Raw genomic sequence first — 20,438 nt, forward strand, 5'->3', positions numbered from 1 at the left:
CATTTCTGAAGATCTCGTCAGAAATGTTTACCCCGGATTTCTTGTCCGCGGGGGTTTGTGGGGAAGTTCCCGTCTCCAGGGATTGTCCGTCGAGTTCTTGGACCAAGATGCCAAATCTAGATCATGTGTCTCAGGGGCTGGGTTCGCAACAGTTTTACACATTCTGTTTCCGTACTCGGCCCCGGAGTCCGGCACGGAGCTATGACACACGGAAATCCTTCCATTCCTACCGGAAGCCTCCCGTCTGTGGTCCGGTGCCCAGCGGCGCATCGTCCGTCCGGCGTCACTTGACTTCGGCCGGTGAATGACCAGCCACTTGTTCTCTTTGTTCATCCGGTGGCATGTCATGCGGAGGGATTGTAAGGTAGGTTTTCCGTAACCTATCAAGGAAGTTTATCCTGAAGAAAAAGAAAAAAACTCACTCTCACCTTGATGACCTTGCCAAAAGTCAACACCAATGGAGATGCCGTTCCCGACATCTTACGTCCTCTGGCAGAGCAGGAATACGCTCGAGATTCGTGAAGGCGTATCTATGTCTTTGTGCTCAAGATAATGACCCGAACAACACTGTAGATTTTGAGTTTGGCATTGTTGAACTGATCGAGCCTGGTCTACCTCTCCTGTCCATCCTGGGTACCGTAGCAGAGGTCAGGACGAGTAGAGAAGAGTTTTTGGAACCATCCCGCTTCTGATTTAGTCCATCGGGTTTTCTCCGGCTATGGGGCTTACTCAATAGCATCATGGTGGATTGCTCTGCTAAGACTAGTTGAATGAGTGAAGGAGCGGTTGGCTCTATCATGAGACAGACCGAGGGGTGCAGCCGGGAGGAAATCAGACACCCAGGAATTGAGGGACAAATGGAGAGAAACATAGTGTAATTGTCACACATTGCCCAGTTGATCATGATGCCGGTGAGGATTATGAATATAACTGAAGAGGGAAAGGCCGAAGCAAGCCGGATCTCCTCACAGGCGGAGTATGTCCGAGCTAGTAACGACGGACGAGCATTCACTCACTGGGCCGGGATGAGCTCCATGGGATCATGTGGGCTGCGCTGGAAGCTTGGCTCTAATGTAATCTCTCTTTGACACAGAATGTTCAAAATAGAGTTCACATGTCACTCAGGTGTCACCAATCCTAACCTGATGTGGAGGAGTGAACGTACGAACCGACAACCTAAACCCTTGAATGCCTGCCGACTCTCAGCATTGCTCAGAGCTTTACCACAGGACTCGAAAGCGGTAATATCTCGACTGCTAAAGTTATTGTATGGCCGGGCGGGGGCAAAATGTTGACTCTGATGCGGGAAACCAGCAATCCTCGATGTCCATGGGCATATCAATCCCAAAGACCGAAAACCATATTGCCCAACAGTACGCTTTAACTATTACCTGACGTCTCCGCATTATCAATCGACAGCGTAGGTAAGTTATAAGACCGTAAGTCATAAGACCTATCTTATACCAATAGTCTATGAGACAATCTATGAGCCCTTAGGAGAAAACCAGGATGGAATCGTCTTCTCGAGGCAATGAGTCACTATTGGATCGCCTTTGAACAGTTTGATAAAGATATTTGCGTATTTACTTGTATCTCGGGGAAGCTATGGGCTCATGAACGATCATGCTGAACAAAGTAAAAGGATGAGGTTGAAACAGGTAGGGTATGACTGTCCTTTCCAGATATCAAAATAATCGTTGTCAATAACCTATTAATTACACACTTCTCACATCGCGACTCTTTTTCCCCCTTGGTGAAATATATCCCGGGTCCCCGATCGTGAGATGATGTTGACTGCTGTTGTGGGATGGGTATTTAAGCATATCAGGTATTATTGGTATTTTAAGACAGAATATGTCAGGCATCTTTTCATTCATTACCTACCTGGCAGTCAAACATCTTTATGAAGCTGTTGCCTGGAGTTTTGTGAAATCCCATCTTATAATTATGATACTCTGGAAGGTGGCCACTCTCTTTAACCTTATGTAACTTATTCACTAAAACCCAGAGATACTAAGTAGACTCATCGTGGTCAGTCCTAAATTAACCATCCTCCGCCAAAGCCATATCTTATCATGTTCCTCAGGTAGACGCTGTGACTTGTGACTGGTGGAATAGCCATGTAACATGAACCCAATCTGCATGGATCAAATCGTCTATCGGGCCTTGATCGGATATGTGATACTGAGCGGGGTGGACGATAAGAGAACACTTAATTACCTGATGGAGTGTTACAGCATGGTTGCTTCAGTCATACGCAGAATTTACGAACCTATCGACTTTACAGGGTGCGCAACTGTTTGATAGGATTAAATAGATGGGCCTGTGAGGGTATTGGATCCAACGTTGCGACATCTGGGATCCGAGATAACGGCGGCTCCTGAGATGGATATGGGCAAGACTTGGAACCTGGTTGGCAATGCGGGGTGATAAGCTTGACTCCGGTCATCTCACCTAACGCTTCGTAGCCAGCGCCAATATTTCCCCAATGCTTATCGCCATCGCCATGGGACGGGTTGGCGAAGAGCTTTCTTATTTCACCACCTCGGTACAAAGACATGCACGCCTTCGGGAGGACATGGTAATGGTGCTCAGCCCAGTGGATGAATGAGGGGCCACGTCAATTGCGTCATGCAAACGACGATGCAGGTACCCGGCAGCGGCACATGTTTTTTTCCGCCGAATCAACGGTGCGTCTTCCGACCCCGGCAGTTGTCCAGCCAAGCGAGAGAAGAAAACTCTGGAATGGGTTGCAACCTGGAACCTGACACAGACTATCCTCGCAGGGCTCACATGTGTTTGCGCTCTGCAAGTCCCACGATCATGACTATTAGCACATTTCGCGGTCCATGAAGCTGGTGATACTTGAGACAGACAGGCGCACGATGACGGGAGCCGACTGCCGAATGACTGACAGCAGCTTGGCTACCGTGGCGCAAACCACGGGAACGGAAACTTCCACGAGTCTTGCAATCCATGCCGCAACGGGCCGGATGGATGAATAGGTACCTGATGCACCTGCCTATATTAAGCATTTGCCTCGACCACTTCCTCCGGCCCGTTCCAGTACCCCTCCCGAAGGCTCGCATGTGATTTGCCTTATCACCATATGAGTAGACCACCCACGTCTTGAGCGGCCGAGAAGGTGTGCGAGGGTGCTCATGTGGTACTGTCTGTCAGAGGGTTGTGGTCATGATGGTGTCTTGAAGTGGTATGGTTTGCGTCCGGAGGAGGGGTAGGTTGTTCAAGGTCATCCATGCGGCACCGATAACTGAGGTATGCACACACCTACTCGGGTAGCCCGGAAGTGTGCTCAGAGACGCAGACGTATGTACAGCACCCGGTAAATCAGACATCAGGTTCTGTGTGATTGTAGTGGGTTGCAACGCCAGGATCAATGATTCCCGATCTCGACCTTTCAGACTTTTCAGTGCCGTGCTTCCATGGAGTCAATTCCCGGCTTGGCCAAGGCCCGGCAAACAGGGAAACAGGGGCAAGGCAAGGAACCTGGAAGTGGGTGATCTGCGCACTGACAGACGCTGACAGCAGTTCGGTTGGGCAACAGATTGATGATCAGCACATTTGACGATCGGGGCGGGGATCGGCTGGTCTGCAAGGCAACACAAGGAAACACATGTTCACTTCCTTAAGATGGACAGCGGCATGGTTGGTGATGGTGGGTTCCATTGATTGCGGTTGCAACCCACTCAGCCATCGAGAAACAGGAGAGTTTGACGGGTTGCATGGGTTCCATGACGTGGGTCAGCTTCCATTTCCATCCGCTTTTCTTTCTATTTTCTGCGCCGTTTTTTTGTGCCCTCAGTCAGCCGGGTTGGGGGTTCCATGTCAAGGTACAGGATCACCCAGGCCCTCCCCCTTGCACCTCGTGTTTCTTCTTCCTTTCCTCCATTTTCCCCAAGGATTCAGCATCGCGGCAATTCGCGTCGTGTTGTTTGCCAGCAATCCACTGCGGTACGGAAGAGCAGATACGGATACAGTACAGCACCAACGCGGGCACGGTTCAACTAACGAGTAACGCTAAGCTACTAGCTGGCGCCGGCTTTGCTTCTCGAAGTTCGGGCCGCCGACGTCGTACCCACTGCCAATATCCCTCCCCCGTCCGATCCACTCAGGGGTTGGTGGGCTCCTATCACTTGCAGTTCGGTAGAAAGAGAACTGCCGCTTCGACACGAAAATCAACTTTTTTGTTCAGCTTTCACTCTTGGTTGTTTGCACTCCATCCGCTTTTTTTGTTCTCCCATCCTACCTAAGCACATGGTCCCAGCCAGGCCGTCCTGGTTCTGGCTGCTCGCATCGTCTCCATGGCTGCGAAGCAAGACGCCGTGGACCTGGCCGACGGCCCCGAGTCACCATCCCCCGCGGCATTGACATCGACGTCACCCTCGCATACCGCCTCTGAAACCACCTCTCCCGCCTCGCAGCGCTCGCCACTGCTGTCATTGACACTCTCCGAGCAGGCCTTTACTCCTTTATCCATGGACATGTCTGACTACGGATCTGCTCCCGACGATGCCCAAGGCAAGACGTCACCGGCTCCCCAGGAGGGAGACCGGCTGCTGAGAACGGCACGGAGCATGGAACAACTGCGGCGCCACGCGAACATCAGCCGCAGCAGCACCAGCAGCACGGTCCCTGCGTCTGCAGGTGCTGGCAATAACATCGTCAGCGTCATGGTCGAGTCCTTCGAGGCCTTGGCTGCCAAAATGGCCAACGACAACCTTGGGTACCAGCTTCTGCGCTCTCGGAGTGCTGCCGGCCGTCCCCCTGCCGTCACCTCGCATCCCTCGACCATCTCACCGTCTCCTTCACCCTCGCCGTCGCTGGCTGCTGCAAAGGAGCTAGCTTCAGCGCCATCAGCAGATGCCGGTCTTGGCGCCGTTGTCGACCCAACCCCGACGAGCCCCGTTGCAGCCCAAACGGATCATACCACCGTCCCGTCGACCGCCCCCGAAACCCCGAAACCTGATGCCACAGCGCCAGATTCAAAGCCGGACCAGCCTCTGAATGATGTGGCACTGGCATCGCCGTCCTCTCCCGACTTGGACTCGCCGCAGGAAGCCGTCCTCACTTCTGTCGCCGGGACGTCGTTGAGCCACCCGACGCCCGAGACCAACAAGCTGTCGCAGGCAGGGAGCTTCCTGAACAACATCGCCGCTCTTGAGGCCACTGCGGAGCGTATGGCTCAGATGAACAGCATCGAAGACGCCATCCGGGAAGAGCACAATGAACTGAAACGCTCCGAGAGCCGTCGTTCCTCCATCCTGCGCGCCCGTGCCGCATCGGTTGCTTCTGAAACCCAACGATCTGTCGCAAGCCGAAAGAGCTCGATCCTCGAGACGAACAACGCCGCACGTTCTGGAGGATATTCTCAGGGGGGATTTGTCATGAACCCATACAATTCTCCGTCGGCCGTCTCAGGCCGCCTTCGTTCGGGCAGCAAGGCGAGTTCCTCCGGAGTTCCGGGCAACATTCCCGAGGATGCTGCCGTCGAGGGTGAAGCCTCGACTGAGGATTTCATTCCCGAGTATCGTTACCTTCCCCGACATGGCCCCGGTAAGGCCTCCACCAGGAGCGTCGCGAGCAGACTGTCCCTCGTCCAGATCGCCGAGCACGAGGATCCGACGTCTCTGACCAAGGAGGCGCTTGACGAAGCTGAGCGTGCCGAGGCCGCGGGCGAGACATCCGATATTGACGAGAACATCCGGGCGAAAGCCCACCAGTTCATTGAGGCCGAGTTTGCTGATTTCGTAAACGAGATCGACCTCGTACAACAACAACCTGCCCCTGGGAATGAACCAACGGGCGACATGAGCCCCCGATTGCAGCTGCACCAACCAGACAACTATCAGCCCTATGGCCAGCACCATGATGTCGAGCACCAGAGACCCCTAACCTCGGCGTCTGTCACGACTTTTGAGCAGGCCCGGGATGCGTTTGGCGATTTCGATGGCGTCCATTGCGATCCAGAGACTGTCGACTTCCCGCCGCGCCGGGCTGTCCAGGTTCATGAGCCACCACAGCCACCGCGCAACTCACTTGGACAGCGACCGACTTCGTACATCGACCCAGCCACGGGGCAGCAGATGATGTACTATCCGGCTCCCGTCCCCGCCATGCTGAACCTCCCGCCGAAGCTGTCCAAGAAGCCAAAGAGACAGAGCCGTATGCCCCAGGCGCTCGCTGCCGCACCGCCGCGGGCCTCCCACGAGTCGCGCAGCATCTGGTTGCCCGATCCCACCAGATCGTTGCGTAAGGGCAATGAGGGGGCTCCTTACATGGGGGAGCTTCTGGATGGTGTTGACGTGTCAGACCTGGATCATCCTCCCTTGCAGGGGGGTGCCCCTACGCATGCCAGACAACCTTCAGAAGCGAGCACTATTCATGGGTCCGCACCCGAGCAACGGGAGATCCGCAAGCCTCCGCGCTTGACGGATGCCGATAAACGCAAATCTAGTCTACCACCACAGCTTCGGGCGAGTGCTTTCTTCGAGCTGCCGCGCGAAGCGCCCAAGATCGAAGCCACTGACGGCGCTGCGACCAGTGTGCTCGACAGCTTGCTGGACGCGTCCGCCGTCGCGCCCGTCAACGCATTTACCGACCACCTCTACGCCGGCAAACTTGGCGCCGAGGTTTATGGACCCGAGAAGAAGCGCAAGAAAAAGCCGGCGACGCCCGTAACCGAGATGGACGACAAAGTTAAGCGCAAGACGCTCGTTAAGCGAAACTCGAGCGGAAACTTACTTGAACCATCGGCCGATGGAGACAAGCCGAAGAGGAAGACGCTTGTCAAGCGTCACTCGAGCGGGGACCTACTGGACAAGGAAAAGGAGGGGGAAAAGAAGCGGAAGAGCCGTCTCTCGCTGTTTCCTCACAAGCGCAAAGATGATTCAGATGACGACTCGGATGATGGGCGCAGCCAGACCAGCGACCGGTCCCGCGACAATGCTTCGCCGAACCAGCTGGCACCCGGGCCTGATGAGCAGAGCGAGGAGAGCGACGATGACGAACCCGTCTACCAGGGGCCGCCAACGACTCTCCTCGCCGAACTGCAACTGCGCAAGCAACGAAACAAGATGCGGACCCAAGGAATACACTATCAGACGGCTGGTGGCATACGCAGCACGCTGCTCGAGCTGGATGCTGTCGCCGAGATGGAGCGTAAGGCGCGAACTGGCAAACGTGTCACGCTCGCGTGGGAGGACCCGGCAGCCATTGCGCACAAGGACTCGGACGAGGACGAAGATGTGCCGCTCGGCATGCTTGCCGTAGCGAAGTCCACCGGTGCGGGCAACCGTGCTACCATGGACATGAACGGACTCATCCATGAGTTACACCGGCCGCCGGGCCTGCTGGAGCAGCGCGAGATGGAGGAGAACGAACCGCTGAGCCGTCGCCGTGACAGACTTCAAGGTCGTGCCAGCCAGCAGCTTCTGCCGACAACGCTGTCGTCAATTCAGAACCGCATGAGCCAAATGCCTGTTGGCGGGCTCGGTACGCGTTCGCAATCCCGACTGACGCTAATGCTGCAGCCTTCGGCCAGCAACGGCGGCTCGCGCACGGATTCCATGATGGGCGGCTCGTCCCGTCCAGGGGATAAGGCCGATGGCGAGGACGACAGCGAGGACGAGGGTGAGACGCTCGCTGCTCGCAAGGCCCGCCTGGCTGCCGAAAACCCTCTGCCCCCGCCTCGCCCCGTCAGTGGGGCCTTTTCAGCGGAGCTTCTGAAGGAGTTTAACCCAGATGACGAGGACGGTGACAAGAAAAACGGCGGCCAGCACAAGCCAAACGAGGACGAGCCTGCCGTTGCCGAAGAGGAGGAGACCCTTGGCCAGCGACGGCGGAGACTCCAGCGGGAACGCGAGGCCCGCGAACGCGAGATGGCCTACAGCTCCCTCACGCGTGCCGCCACGCCCGAGCCGAACGTCGCCATGAACGGTGCAGCCGTTAACCTTCCAATTCGCCCTGTCACAGCGGGAGGGGCGGTACCAGCAACAACAGCAACAGCATCTGCTCGCGGACCCGTGCCCCTGTCCAGCTTACTGAGTGCTCACCCCGCCGGCGGGTTCAACTTCAACCCGCAACTCCAGCCCCAACAACCGCAGCCGAGCCGGCTCAGCATGATCCCCCAACCCACTCCCCAAATGTCGGTTATGGGCTTGACCATGGACCCGCGCGAGGCGGCGCGCCTGCAGCGCGAAGCCGAGGCCGAACGTCGGCAGCGCGAGATGGAAGCCAAGCTCGCCGCGCACCGGGCGCAGATTCCCGCGAACCTGACGGCGCCCGGAATTGGAGCGAAGCCGGGAGGAGGGTTTATGGGAGGAGTGTTTAACGATGGATTGGGCGGCGGTGTTGCCATGTCCGGAGCCGTGCCGGCGAGCGCCACGGCTGGGTTCATTGGCCAACAACGGGCGAGTATGTTGCCGGCGTCAGCGTCGATGGGGGGAATGTTAGGCGCGGGAGGGTATGGTGGGGTGGTATATACCCCTGATGTGGCGGTTGGTCCTGCTGGTGCTGCTGCTGCTGCGGGATTGTATGGTGCCGGGCCAGGAGGGATGCAGACGCCGGGGCATATTGATATGGTGGAACGGTGGAGGCAGGGGGTGATGCCTTAGTGTTGAGACCCTCGTGTTCTGTTTTGGGGGCTGCTGGTTTGCTTGAGGTGACTGAGAGTGTCTACCTATGTTACGTGGTGAGGCGGTTCCAGAGAAAGCCTGTGGTTTTGGAATGATTAGAGGGTATAAACTTTGGTCTGAATGGGCTTGATTGAGCTTAGGGAGTCCAGCGCCTTCGTTAGCCAGGTGCCTACCCAGGTTTGGTGTCTATGTATCGGCGCGTGCTTGTTGGCGGAGGAAGCGGAAGATGATCACGCTTGGGGTCTTGCATTGCACAGGCTTTTCGTGCGGGTATACCATGCAATACTACTACTCTTTGTAATAGCTGTTAGACTTGGAACGGGATTTCCCGGTCATTCAAAAGAACGGACGTTTTTCTCTGGAGATTACAGTGTACAGCCATCGTTGAAGCATGCCATGTCAAGAGGAATGCTCTCAGGTCAATGAGGACCTTGAATTTTAGACTGAATACTTCCCAAGATATGTCATCTTTCACTTTAAGACATGTCATCTCTGCTATCTGAAGACTGGGCTGTACTTATATTGTTCTGTTCTTCCGACTCGTTGTCCAGGGGTCGTTTAAGTCAGGGTTAGGGTTCATAGCTTGAGCCTGTGGCTGGAGCATGTGGTCATGGCTTGGCCCCCTGTCAGGCGGGACGCATGACATCGTCATCGTTGTGCTCCCAATCGGTCTGCCGCTTCCCTTTCCTTCTCCAACTCCTTCATCATCCCGACTCAAACCAGACCCGACAAACGCGGCGCCGCATGCCGCGTTCACACCCACTTTCGATGGCGGGCTCGACATAACCAGAATAACTAAACGACTCCCCAGTCTGCACTTTTCTTAACTTTTTACAACACCTTTTGTCTCCCCGACACAATGAACCGCTCCCCGTCATCGTCGGGGCTGCTCCCGCTGCCCCTGCCAGGCGCTCCCTCCTCGTCGTGGGCGGCCTACCGCGCAAGGCTTTATAGCTTCTTTACTGGGACTGATGGAGCCGTGGTTGTGGCTTTTTGGTTGTTTGGTATGTACTACATATTTCCTCCTTTGTGTTGTGTTTTGTGGTTCGCGCAACCTAACCCGCATCCCCCTTCAGGCCTGATCAACAACATCCTCTACGTCCTCGTCCTCTCCGCCGCCCAGGACCTCGTCGGCTCTGATGTTCCGAAGGGTGTGGTCCTCCTCGCCGATGTCGTGCCCTCCTTTTTGACCAAGCTTGTCGCCCCGTATTTCATCCACCGCGTGCCGTATTCCGTTCGCATCCTCGTGTTCTTTACGCTTTCCACGGCTGGAATGCTGGTTGTTGCATTTGCTCCCGGCAGCGATGGAGGCGGGCCGGAGCAGGCGCCTCCTGGGGATGTGTCGGCTAGTGTTAGCGGTGGAGGACCGCTCGGCGTGGCGGTAAAGTTGCTGGGCATTGTGCTCGCGAGCTTGAGTAGTGGTGGTGGGGAGTTGAGCTTCCTGGGCTTGACCCATTACTACGGTCACGCGAGCCTGGCGGCGTGGGGGAGCGGCACGGGAGGTGCAGGGCTGATCGGCGCAGGGCTGTACGTGTTTCTGACGGCCGGGCTGGGCCTCGGAGTGCGCGGCAGCTTGCTTGTGAGCGCCGTCCTACCCACGGTTATGCTTGTCGCCTTTTTCTGGATCCTGCCGCGTGGGCCGCTGATGGGGTGGAAGAAGGGCTACGAAGCGGTGGGGGATGCCGAGGTCGAAGAGGAGGAGCCGGACAGGGAGAGGGAAAGCTTTGAGGATATCCCCGCCAGCGCGGCGGCATCGGGGCTGCTTGCCCCCGGTCCGTCTGTCGCTGCGACGGCATACGAGCACACCCATCACCGTCATCACCACCATGGTGCTAAGGGGTCGTTCTGGGCCAACCTCCGTCGTGCCAGGGCGCTCTTCTTTCCTTACATGCTCCCGCTTCTGCTGGTTTACGTGGCAGAGTACACCATCAACCAGGGCGTGGCGCCGACGCTGCTGTTCCCGCTCGACGAGTCGCCGTTTTCCGAGTACCGCGCCTTCTATCCATTTTACGGCTTCTTGTACCAGCTCGGTGTCTTCATCTCGCGCTCCTCGACGCCCTTCATCCGCCTCCACAACCTCTACTTGCCGTCACTTCTACAGGTTGCGAACCTGATCTTGCTGACCCTGCATGCCCTGTTCGACTTTATTCCGTCGGTATATCTGGTGTTCTTAGTGATATTTTGGGAGGGGCTTCTGGGCGGTGCTGTCTATGTGAATACGTTCGCCGAGATCATGGAGCGGGTACCGCCCGAGGATCGTGAGTTCAGCCTGGGCGCGACGTCGGTGAGCGATAGTGGAGGAATCTGCATTGCTGGGTTTGTGGGAATGGCCCTGGAGGTATGGCTGTGCCGTTGGCAGGTGAGCCAGGGACGGGATTACTGCCGGAGGATCGAGGTTGGCTAGTCGGATTGATATGCTGTCTGACGTGGACTCCGTAGATCTACAGAACAGGGATCGGAGACTTGGTTATTTTTGGGCCAGAGAAGCATTGGAGATCTGATCTCAGATCTTGATGCCGACAATAAGCCACCATCTATCTCTTCAAGCAAGGTTCTTTATGGGGATTATTCAATTTGCGTCAGTAAAGTCCAGGGCACCGAGTAGTTTTTCACGGATCTTCTGGGGTGCTGTTGAGATTCAAATTCCAGGCTCTTGGACAGGCTCCTAAAAATCTTCCTCTCCTGCAAGGCTGGCGGTTAATCTGTGCTTCAAGCATCCCAACTACATACAAATTATGTAAGTTTAAGGGGCATCCTAGTTTGTACATACATAGGTATGTAGGTACGTCTGCATACGGGTATGAGCCGTTTCGCATTGTGTGGATGCTCAGGACAGCAGCAGTCCCGAGGGTTCGGTTCGGTGGTACTCGTGGTAGCCTAGGAATTTCCCGATCGACGCCCCAGCTTGACTGCGCCTGTGGCTGTTCCCGCGCTTGGCGGCGAGGGAACCCAAATCGTTCCTCGCTAAGGATGCCAACCAGGTGAGACTAGGTAGGAGGCTCAACACCTGCGACTGTCCGTACCAACCACCTCACCCCGTACCTACGTACACCTCAATTTCCTGCGTCAACTCTCCGTCGGCAATGCGGGGAACGAGCACGAGGGGCTCGTCCAATCCCTCCCAGACGCGCGCGGGTGACCACGTCGATGGAGCGGCTGGGCACCCATGCGCCGCCGCCTCTTTGGGCTTTGCCCACCAATAAGCACAGGGGTCCCTCTGGGGCTGAGCTTTTAACACTCTTCAGCTCGCGCTGCTGACGGGACTCCTTCGACAAAAGCAGCGTTGGTCTGGTCTTGGAAATGCACCCTAGTTCGGTGATGAACGAATGAACCAGAGTTGGGCCTGGTGAGACGAAGATGACAGTCGCATTGTCCTGTGCCCTTTCGGGGGACGAAGGTTGGAGCGATTCGTCTTATAAGATGGGTCTTGTCTGCCGCCAGGTGAGGGCATCGGGCCTCAACCAAGTGTCGAGGCTTTTTTGTTCCTTACCGTCGTTGTTTCTTTTGTGTTTCCTTGAGATACCCAACTAGCCATGGGCCAGTTTCACAGTCAAGAGCTGTGTACAGAACCAGCATGTATCCATGCGGCATCAACGCTCCTCAAGGGGCTGGCGCCCAACTGGCGCGATTATGACCCATGCACCCAGTTCGACAAGAGTGAGTGAGAACTCCAGCCCGCGAGTCAAGAGTGAGAGGGAGCTTTTCTGACACGGCACTACCTAGTGGTTTGCTATGGCGCCTTCGAGCATCACGGCGAAGATATCCAGACGTCAGATCTGTTCACCAGGCGGACGAAAAACCTGCTTCGCCAGGTCCTCGAAGCCCAGAACCACACTCAGGCAGCGGGCATCAAGTCAACGGTTCTTGATCGGAGAGGCGTCAGTGCCGATGAAGCCAACTTCCAAATGATCCGCGATGCCTATGCTGCGTGCATGGACATTAAACAAATTGTTCAGCACGGCGTTCAGCCCCTGGGCGCCGTCCTCGAGGGCCTTTACGAAACTTGGCCTGTGAACCTGAAGGCGCTGAACCGTACCCTCCAAAAGTCCGACTACGAGGGGCTACAGGCGGCAAATATTCTCGTCAGTCAATATGGCGCCAAGGTCTTCCACAGCGACTGTTTTGAGGACGCCCCCGTTCTTCCGGATCCCTTGAACTCGGTAAGAGAATGCTTATTTATACCACTGGAGAGACCGTCCTAAATGTTCCATCTTTGCTCACACATCTGACAGGGCGTCAACCGCGTCTGTTTCAATGCCCCACGCCCCGCAGCCCTCGAATACGAGGCTTACAGCGATGAAAACGTCATGAACAACTATATCTACCACATGGCTACCGTCTTCGAGTTGGTCATGCCCAATATTACCAACAGCAATACGGCCGTCGCTCTCGCCACACAAGCTTTCTATTTTGGGAGGGACCTGGTCGCAACATTCCAGCGTAACTCGCCTAACACTGTCGAGGAATATTGGGTGTGTAGTAAACCCGAATATTGATCAAAGAGGCGTGATGGAAACTGACTTTTGACATAGCTGAGCTTCGAGAACGTCACCGTCGCCGAGCTTGGCAAGCTTGCACCGCCGCTTGGTCTGGACAAGCTTGTCAAGGCGCTCACCCCGAACGGGCAGACGCCGGATTCCATCTTGCTCCGGCAGCCCAAGGTTTGGAAGGCCGCGTCCGAGCTGATGCAAGAATACTCGGCTGCCGCCATTTTCGGTCACCTAGTCTGGGAGACGATCTCGCCGTGGCTGAATCATGTCTATCACCCCAAGCTTGATGATTATGTGGGCTGGCTGTACAACGAGAAGGATCGCGACGACCGCTGCATCGACTACGTCAGCGAAATGCTTCCCTACATCCTGGACCGCTACTACATCAGCGCCACCTACACCGATCAGGCGCACAAGACGGTTGACCGCATGGCGGGCAGAATCAGGAAGCAGTTTGTGAAGGCGGTCAAGGAGAGCACGTGGATGAGCGACGAGGCCAAGCAGCGCGCCGCGACCAAGCTCGAGCGTATCCAGCAGAACATCGCCTACCAGAAGAGCGATCCGGATGTGCGGTCCGCCGAGTCTCTCCAGAAATACTACACCGGCCTCAACATCACCGCCGACTCTCACTTGTACAACTATCTCCAAGCCAAGTACCTCCAGACGGTCCGCACGTACGAGAAGGTGGGCAAGGCCCCGCACCGCGGCGTCCTCAAGCAAACCATCCTTGCCAACGCCTTCTACGACCCCACCCTCAACAGCATCCAGATCAACGCGGGCTACTCGCAGCTCCCCACCTTCCACCCGGATGTCCCGGCCTATGTGCAATATGCCGGCCTGGGCTCCGTCATCGGGCACGAGTTTGGCCACTCGATCGACTCCAACGGGCGGTGGCACGACGAGAACGCCGAGGTGCGCGCGTGGTGGGACAACGCGACCGTCGCCAACTACGAGAAGCGCGCCCAGTGCTTCGTTGATCAGTACAGCGAGTACACCATGCCCGGCCTCACGGTCAACGTGAACGGCGAGCGCACGCTGGGCGAGAACCTGGCCGACGCCGGCGGGCTGCGGGCGGCATATGAGGCCTGGGTCGAGGAGCGCAAGGAGATGCCCGACGTGTGGGATCAGAACCTGCCGGGCCTCGAGGACTTCACACACGAGCAGCTATTCTTCCTGTTCTGGGGCATCAGGAACTGCGATACCTATTCCCCGGCTATCATTGAGCGCGTGTATGTGCCTGACGAGCATGCGCCGAATCTGGTCCGCCTTCTCGCTGGTGCGGATAATTCCAAGGCTTTCAAGGAGGCTTGGGGCTGCAAGGTCAAGGAGCCGAAGTGCACCTTGTTCTAGACACCAGCTCTTTGTTTCGTTGGATAGACAGGTTTTGGCGTTTATGAGACACGACGGGTGAGGGATCTGGAGTGAGCGGTGTGATTGGTGTGTTTTTCTTGTTTCTCTCTGTTGTTCAAGTTCAATATTGCGGTTTCGGCGGCGTAAATTTCTTCGGGACGGTCGGGATTTATGGACTCAGGCAAGGGGATGAGCCGCATCTGATGATACCATGCAAGATAGACGTACATGGACATACTCAGAGTCACTTATGGTTTGGAGTTCATCAATCATTGCAAACATTTGCTTGTGTCATCTCAGGATGTCTTACCCTGAAATGATCCCTAATTACCTGGAGTCCCGAGATGCCTAGTAGATGTTCCCTTCCAAGGTCAGGTATTAATGGTTGTAGTGCATATGACTTGGTCCATGTGTTTATTGTCAGGTCCCCTCAAAGAATCGTTTTTCTAGAGATGGGGTTGGCAAGGAATGGGAATGGCTGTCTGTATTTATTTACTGAAGTAATATTATAGGCCCAAAGTCACAGGGGTTGGATTGTGAGAGTTGGATATTGTTGTTCATATTACCTACCTAGTCAGAGTGAGTCTAAGTCGCCATCTCGGCTCATCAACCCAAGAGATTCAACACAAACTTCCTGACCGATTGTGCTCTCCGTTATGGATTGATGCTTGGGTCATCAACCGGATATACTTGAGTTGTTGTTAGGTTGAGGGATGATTAAGCAACAATATGTCACAATTATCTTAGCTCATGAACTCTTTAATACCATCATTCTCTAAGGACTGATAAGCAAGTTACACCATCTCGTATTATGCCCTGTAATGACTCTACAGACATGCATGGAATCCGAAGGTCCAAATATTACTGCTTCTTGGCAGGGTATAACTTTAATTACCGGCATATCCTCTATATAGAGCATCCATGAATGTGATCCTGCGGGGTTAAATTAACAGACATCCAGTGTCCGCACAGACTAGTTGCGCTCTTGGTGACGACCAGAGCCGTTCGGTCACAAAATTGGCAGTAAGCTATCGCTGGCATGCTACGATGACGATCACGTCAACACATCCAGGCATTTCTATACCTAGAGGGACACACACAAACGCACACATGACGGACCATCGCAAAATGGATGTTGAGTGAACATTAAAAACTAGGTATTTTCATTCCAGTACCCATAACTATGCACCGACCCATTCATCGCTTATATTGAAAATAATATGTACAACCAGCCACCATCGTCGGCGGCAAGAGAAAGCCCCAAAATGTACAAACCCCTCACTTACACCCCGCGTTTAGGCCCTGTCACCACCGCCGCACGGGCCGGAGTGAGCGACACCGTGGGCGTGGGAGTGGCCGCCAGAGCGGGGCCCGTGGCCATGGCTGCCGCCGCTGCGGCGGATGTTCTTGGAGCGCTCAGCATCCCAGCGGCGCTGGTTGAGGTTAACCTCGGGGAAGCCCTCCCAGCTGAGAGCATAAGTGGCAACGGCGTCGGCAATCGACTGGGTGTTGAGCAGGAAGGCGTCGAGGGCGAGGTTGTCGACCGTGTCGCCGGGCTGGTGGTAGTTCTTGTCGTAAGCGACGCCGGCCTCGCCACCGAAGAGCGCGGCCTCCTCCTCAGTCTTGAGGACCTCGGCGCCCGTGAAGAGACCACCCGAGGGGATGCCGTTCTCGATGAAAGCGGCGTAGTCGGAGCGGCCCGAGAACTCAGTCGGGACAGAGGGGGTGTTCTTGGCCTTGAAGAAGTTCTCGAAGTTCTTCTCGATCAGGTCCGAGCCGACAGGGCCGGTCAGGTTGAAGGCATTGCCATCGCCGTCGTAGATGCCGTAGATGTAGTTAGGGCTAGCAATCTGTTGGGAAAGTTGTTAGATGCATGTTTTGCCAATTTCATCATGGATTTGGAGTCCAACATACCATATCGAAGTTAAGGTAGGCACGGATCTTGGCCAGCTCAGCCTGAGAGCCGTTGATGGAGTTGACATAGAACTCGGAGCCCAGGAGACCGAACTCCTCAGCGCTCCACCAGCAGAAGCGGACGGCGTTCTTGACACGGAACTTGGCCAGCGCCTTGGCAACGGTGAGGATACCGACAGTGCCAGAGCCATCATCGCTGCGGAATCGTTAGCATTGGAGTCAGATAAGAGAGAACCCTCAATGGTTAAACTCACTTGATACCAGGACCGGCAGGGACCGAGTCAGAGTGGGCGCCAACAACCAGGACGTTCTCGTGGTCGCCGCCCTTGGTCTCAGCAATGACGTTGTAGGTGATGCGGTTCTCGACGGTGGCGTCGATCTTGAGGTCGGCAACGACCTCACCCTCGGCGAGCTTCTCGAGGAGGGCAAGGCCGTCGGCCTGGGTGATGCCGGCGATCGGGGCGTAGTCAAGCAGAGCCTCACCGAGGGTGCCCTGCACTAGGCCCTCCTCGTTGTTGTAGACGAGAGCACCAACGGCGCCAGCAGCCTTCGCGTTCTGAGACTTCTGGCTGAAAGTGCACGAGCCACGAGAGATGAGGGCGATCTTGCCAGCCACCTCGGCTGGGTAGTCCTCAACCTCGCAGCCAAGGTTGGCCACGGGGACGAGGGGCGCGCTGACATCGCCGGCCGGGGTGTAGGTCATGGGCTGCATCTGGATGTCCTCGCCGCCGATGGTCAGGGTGCCGGAAGCCTCCGAGTAGATGCTCTCGAAAGGCTGCTTGACCACGTTGTAGTAGTTGAGCGACTTGAGGGTCTTGTAGACCCAGTCGACAGTGGCATTGTGGCCACCACCGCCGAAGGCGCGGTTGCCGCCGTTGGCATAGGCGAACTCCTGGAGCTTCTTCGAACCATCAAGCAGGTCGTCGATGGTGACCAGGGACTGCAGCTTCTGGGACGAAACCAGAGGCTTCTTGCACTTCCCACCGTTCTTCCCCCCAGCAAGGGCCATGCCCGGGAGGAGGGCGAGAAACGTAGCTGTGATCCTCATCTTGTCGGGTTATTAGGAAACGAACGAACGAACGAACGTCAAGATAGACCGTTGATGGGTGGGTTGAAGCGAGCGGAGGTTGGCGGTGCCGGGAGAAGGACTGAGCGCAACAGATCGGGCTGATGCCGGGCAATATAATATATTTTGACCGGCACGCGGTGGTTACTCATTTCCCGTCGTCGCCATGGCGGATAATTCTCCATCTGCCTCGGGTGCATGTGCCATGCATTGTCAGCGAACGGCCGATCCCCTTGGGTTTCCTGATCCGTGGCTCCCGCCATCTTCGTCATGGTTCGGTGCAACATCACGGGTCCCTCCTGGATGGTGCGTGGGCGACCCCCGGTCCTGTACGAGGAAGACGAGCATGATGGCAGTGGGTGCACGCCATCACTCTGGGGAATCGCGCTTGGCTGTCTGTCCCGTTGCGGCAGCTGGGCGAGCAGAGTGCGACTTTGAGAGCGAGCAGCTGCCCTGACCAGCATATGGCGATGAAGATCATTTCTCGGCGTCGGGTCGGTAGGTCGGCGTTGACCCCGATTCAGGTCCCGCCGCTAGCACCCCAACGGCAGGTCGCTGAATGGTCCTGGTAGCACCGCGTGGGGTGCACCCGGCTCGGCCCTGCGGGGAGCGTTGAGTTTAACTGTCTTGGGGCCCATTGCTACGCCGATAAGGGATGGAGATCAGGGGTGCTCGGTGACCACCGACGGGTGGCTTTGCTGCTAAGAAAAGGGTCAAAGGGTTGCGTGCTGCTTCGCCTGCCAGGGCTGGCAATTTCCCAGGGCGAAGATGCGCTGTCAGCCCATCTGCCATCTGCTTGACGACGTTGCAGAATGCGGGTCCATGTCAAGCTGCCTGCTTGGGCGTGGAGCCGTCGTTTGGAGAAGTGTCGGCCGAGGCTTGTTGAGGCGAGTTTACTTATCGCCATCACTAGAGTTTGCATAATGCACCATGACGGCCAAGCCGACCTTCCCCCAAATGTTATCTTTTCACATGGCCGAGTCGCATCGTCGTATCGACGCCAGGAACAGGTCAGGAGAGAATGCTGTCAACGTCTCCCACGACGGATCACGGAATTGTCGTGAAACGTGACGGAAGGAATCAGCAAAGATCGACAGGTACCGTTGGCCAAAAAACACCCAGTATCCAGGCCATTGGAAACAAGGCGAATGGGCTGTGAGAGCCAGGCTGGGCTGGGGCCAACATGTTGGGGTTCTCCAATCCTCGCTAACGCCTCCAGCTGGGGAATTGCCGGATCGGGAAAGTGATTTCTGCTGTCGTTAAGCCGGGATGAACTTGTGCACCACATCAAATCAACTCCGATCTCCAGTCACAAGTGTAAAAATCGGACGATGGGTAGAATCTGAAAGTCCCTGAGACTCTGGTCGCAGGATGACTCAGGCGTTGGGTTTTCTCATCCCCAGAGGATTCCAGGTTCCTACGAGTACACCACGACATATTCAGCCCAATCCTCAGGTCGCACGGTTCCTGCTTCGGCTTGACCTGAGTCTTGGTCGTTCGGGTTTGTGCCCCGGTAGCAGCAGCTGGCCCCAAGCGGAAGGCTGCGGGACGGCTGCGGCTGTGGCTGGGCCTGAACCAATCTGGGAAAGTGAGAAACTTTCCCCTGGCGAACTGCGAGTTGATGTGGCTTGCTTGCTTGTGACGTCACCTCCCAGGGGCTGGTGGTCGATCTGCCCCTCCCATCGAGAATGAGGAAAGATCTACGGTGTAAATCAGGGAGATGGGTATATGAGGTTGAGGGAGAAGGGAGAGGTCTCGATCTAGGTTGTTTATCAGGTTCCCCGTTCCTCGCACCTATGTAAGAGCCTTATGGGATGGTTCATACCTACTATGCCTATATCTACTCGCTGGCCCTGAATCAGACAGAGGCCGTCGGCACAAGTATTACTCCGAACGGTGGGATGTTGGCGCTGCCCCGATGAGATACTCGCCAATACCTCCAGCAGTTGTTGACAACTTCAATGCCTAAGTTGTGAGTGCCCATTTACCTTGCTATTGATGACACGAGGCGTCCGTTGATTTCTAGACTCACAGGGAATGCTATGGGGATTGTCTCTTCTAAGCAATTAGATAATGTGCTGTTGTGTGGTCTTAAAGTTCACGACCAGAGACTTGAGCTTCTTCTTGACGAGGAACACACCAGCATAAGCATACTCTTTTTGATTTTGTCATCCCTTTGAGCACTCGCAACGAACGGAATCCCTCCTGGCTCTAAATGCGTGACCGTATATACAAGTCGTTCAGCGATCAGACCGAACAAATCCAACTGAAGACCGGAAGGAAGAAACATTCCAATGCAGGCTGCTTTCCAGGCAAGGAAATATTACTGAGTTTGTGGCAACTACCTGACCGAGCTCATTGGCGAGCATGATAAGACTTGTGACTGAGATGCTTTAACAGAGTGAACACAGACAGGGGGCGGGGGAGGGCAGGAGGCAAATAATGGATTCCTATTCCACCTAGCAGCCTGGCGGAGAAGAGAAAACACTCCCCGCTCTTATTCTCCGGACTATAACACCTAGCAAGTTGATTGTGATCGCAGAGACAAATTCAAGTACATCGACAGCTTCATGTCAGGAACTTGTGACCAAATCCCACAGAGGTGTATCAAGCCAGCCTCTTGGTTGCTTCCCTCAGGGCGATGGGAGAAAGAGGTGTTGACGTTCAGCGGCCACTCCTCCATCCACTGCCTTGACGTCATGTCCGCCAATATGTGCTTCACAGTTCGGTCTCCTCTCGAATCATGGCCCTACATGTTTCTAAAATAATCCACCTTCATGCTCCCAGCCATCCGGTTTGACAGTCCTCAAACCTCGGTCTGCATCCAGGAGGGGCGGCTCCTGCAGCATCCCAAGTGCACGAGGACAACGGCAAGGCTGACGGGAGCGCTGGCTTCTACGTTGTGCAACCTTTGACTGAACGGTAGTTCCCGCGATTGGTCCCAACAGTGTCCAAAGTCTGGCG

General features: G+C 55.7%; 6 protein-coding genes across 6 annotated transcripts; 3 read left to right on the forward strand and 3 right to left on the reverse strand.

The window, feature by feature from the left end:
* Positions 1–4,322: 4,322 nt before the first annotated feature.
* VTJ04DRAFT_9489 (uncharacterized protein) lies at positions 4,323–8,633 on the forward strand (the record flags this gene model as incomplete). The annotated part of the gene is made up of 1 exon (XM_069368041.1): positions 4,323–8,633. One exon carries the CDS (start codon positions 4,323–4,325, stop codon positions 8,631–8,633), a length of 4,311 nt encoding a protein of 1,436 aa, XP_069216310.1.
* Positions 8,634–9,513: 880 nt separating this feature from the next.
* On the forward strand, positions 9,514–11,058 carry VTJ04DRAFT_9490 (uncharacterized protein; the record flags this gene model as incomplete). The annotated part of the gene is made up of 2 exons (XM_069368043.1): positions 9,514–9,658; positions 9,731–11,058. 2 exons carry the CDS (start codon positions 9,514–9,516, stop codon positions 11,056–11,058), a joined length of 1,473 nt encoding a protein of 490 aa, XP_069216311.1.
* A 423-nt stretch (positions 11,059–11,481) lies between these two features.
* On the reverse strand, positions 11,482–12,105 carry VTJ04DRAFT_9491 (uncharacterized protein; the record flags this gene model as incomplete). Its single annotated transcript, XM_069368044.1, has 3 exons — positions 11,482–11,641; positions 11,705–11,882; positions 11,979–12,105. The coding sequence occupies 3 exons, from the start codon at positions 12,103–12,105 to the stop codon at positions 11,482–11,484; spliced, it is 465 nt and encodes a 154-aa protein (XP_069216312.1).
* An 82-nt stretch (positions 12,106–12,187) lies between these two features.
* VTJ04DRAFT_9492 (uncharacterized protein) lies at positions 12,188–14,494 on the forward strand (the record flags this gene model as incomplete). Its single annotated transcript, XM_069368045.1, has 4 exons — positions 12,188–12,311; positions 12,378–12,814; positions 12,887–13,126; positions 13,187–14,494. 4 exons carry the CDS (start codon positions 12,188–12,190, stop codon positions 14,492–14,494), a joined length of 2,109 nt encoding a protein of 702 aa, XP_069216313.1.
* A 1,295-nt stretch (positions 14,495–15,789) lies between these two features.
* Positions 15,790–17,456, reverse strand: VTJ04DRAFT_9493 (uncharacterized protein; the record flags this gene model as incomplete). Its single annotated transcript, XM_069368046.1, has 3 exons — positions 15,790–16,344; positions 16,409–16,604; positions 16,663–17,456. The coding sequence occupies 3 exons, from the start codon at positions 17,454–17,456 to the stop codon at positions 15,790–15,792; spliced, it is 1,545 nt and encodes a 514-aa protein (XP_069216314.1).
* A 38-nt stretch (positions 17,457–17,494) lies between these two features.
* Positions 17,495–17,938, reverse strand: VTJ04DRAFT_9494 (uncharacterized protein; the record flags this gene model as incomplete). Its single annotated transcript, XM_069368047.1, has 1 exon — positions 17,495–17,938. The coding sequence occupies one exon, from the start codon at positions 17,936–17,938 to the stop codon at positions 17,495–17,497; it is 444 nt and encodes a 147-aa protein (XP_069216315.1).
* Between the last annotated feature and the right edge of the window lie 2,500 nt (positions 17,939–20,438).

Source organism: Mycothermus thermophilus, assembly GCF_041956435.1.
Source record: "Mycothermus thermophilus strain CBS 625.91 unplaced genomic scaffold VTJ04scaffold_6, whole genome shotgun sequence".
Taxonomy (NCBI): domain Eukaryota; kingdom Fungi; phylum Ascomycota; class Sordariomycetes; order Sordariales; family Chaetomiaceae; genus Mycothermus; species Mycothermus thermophilus.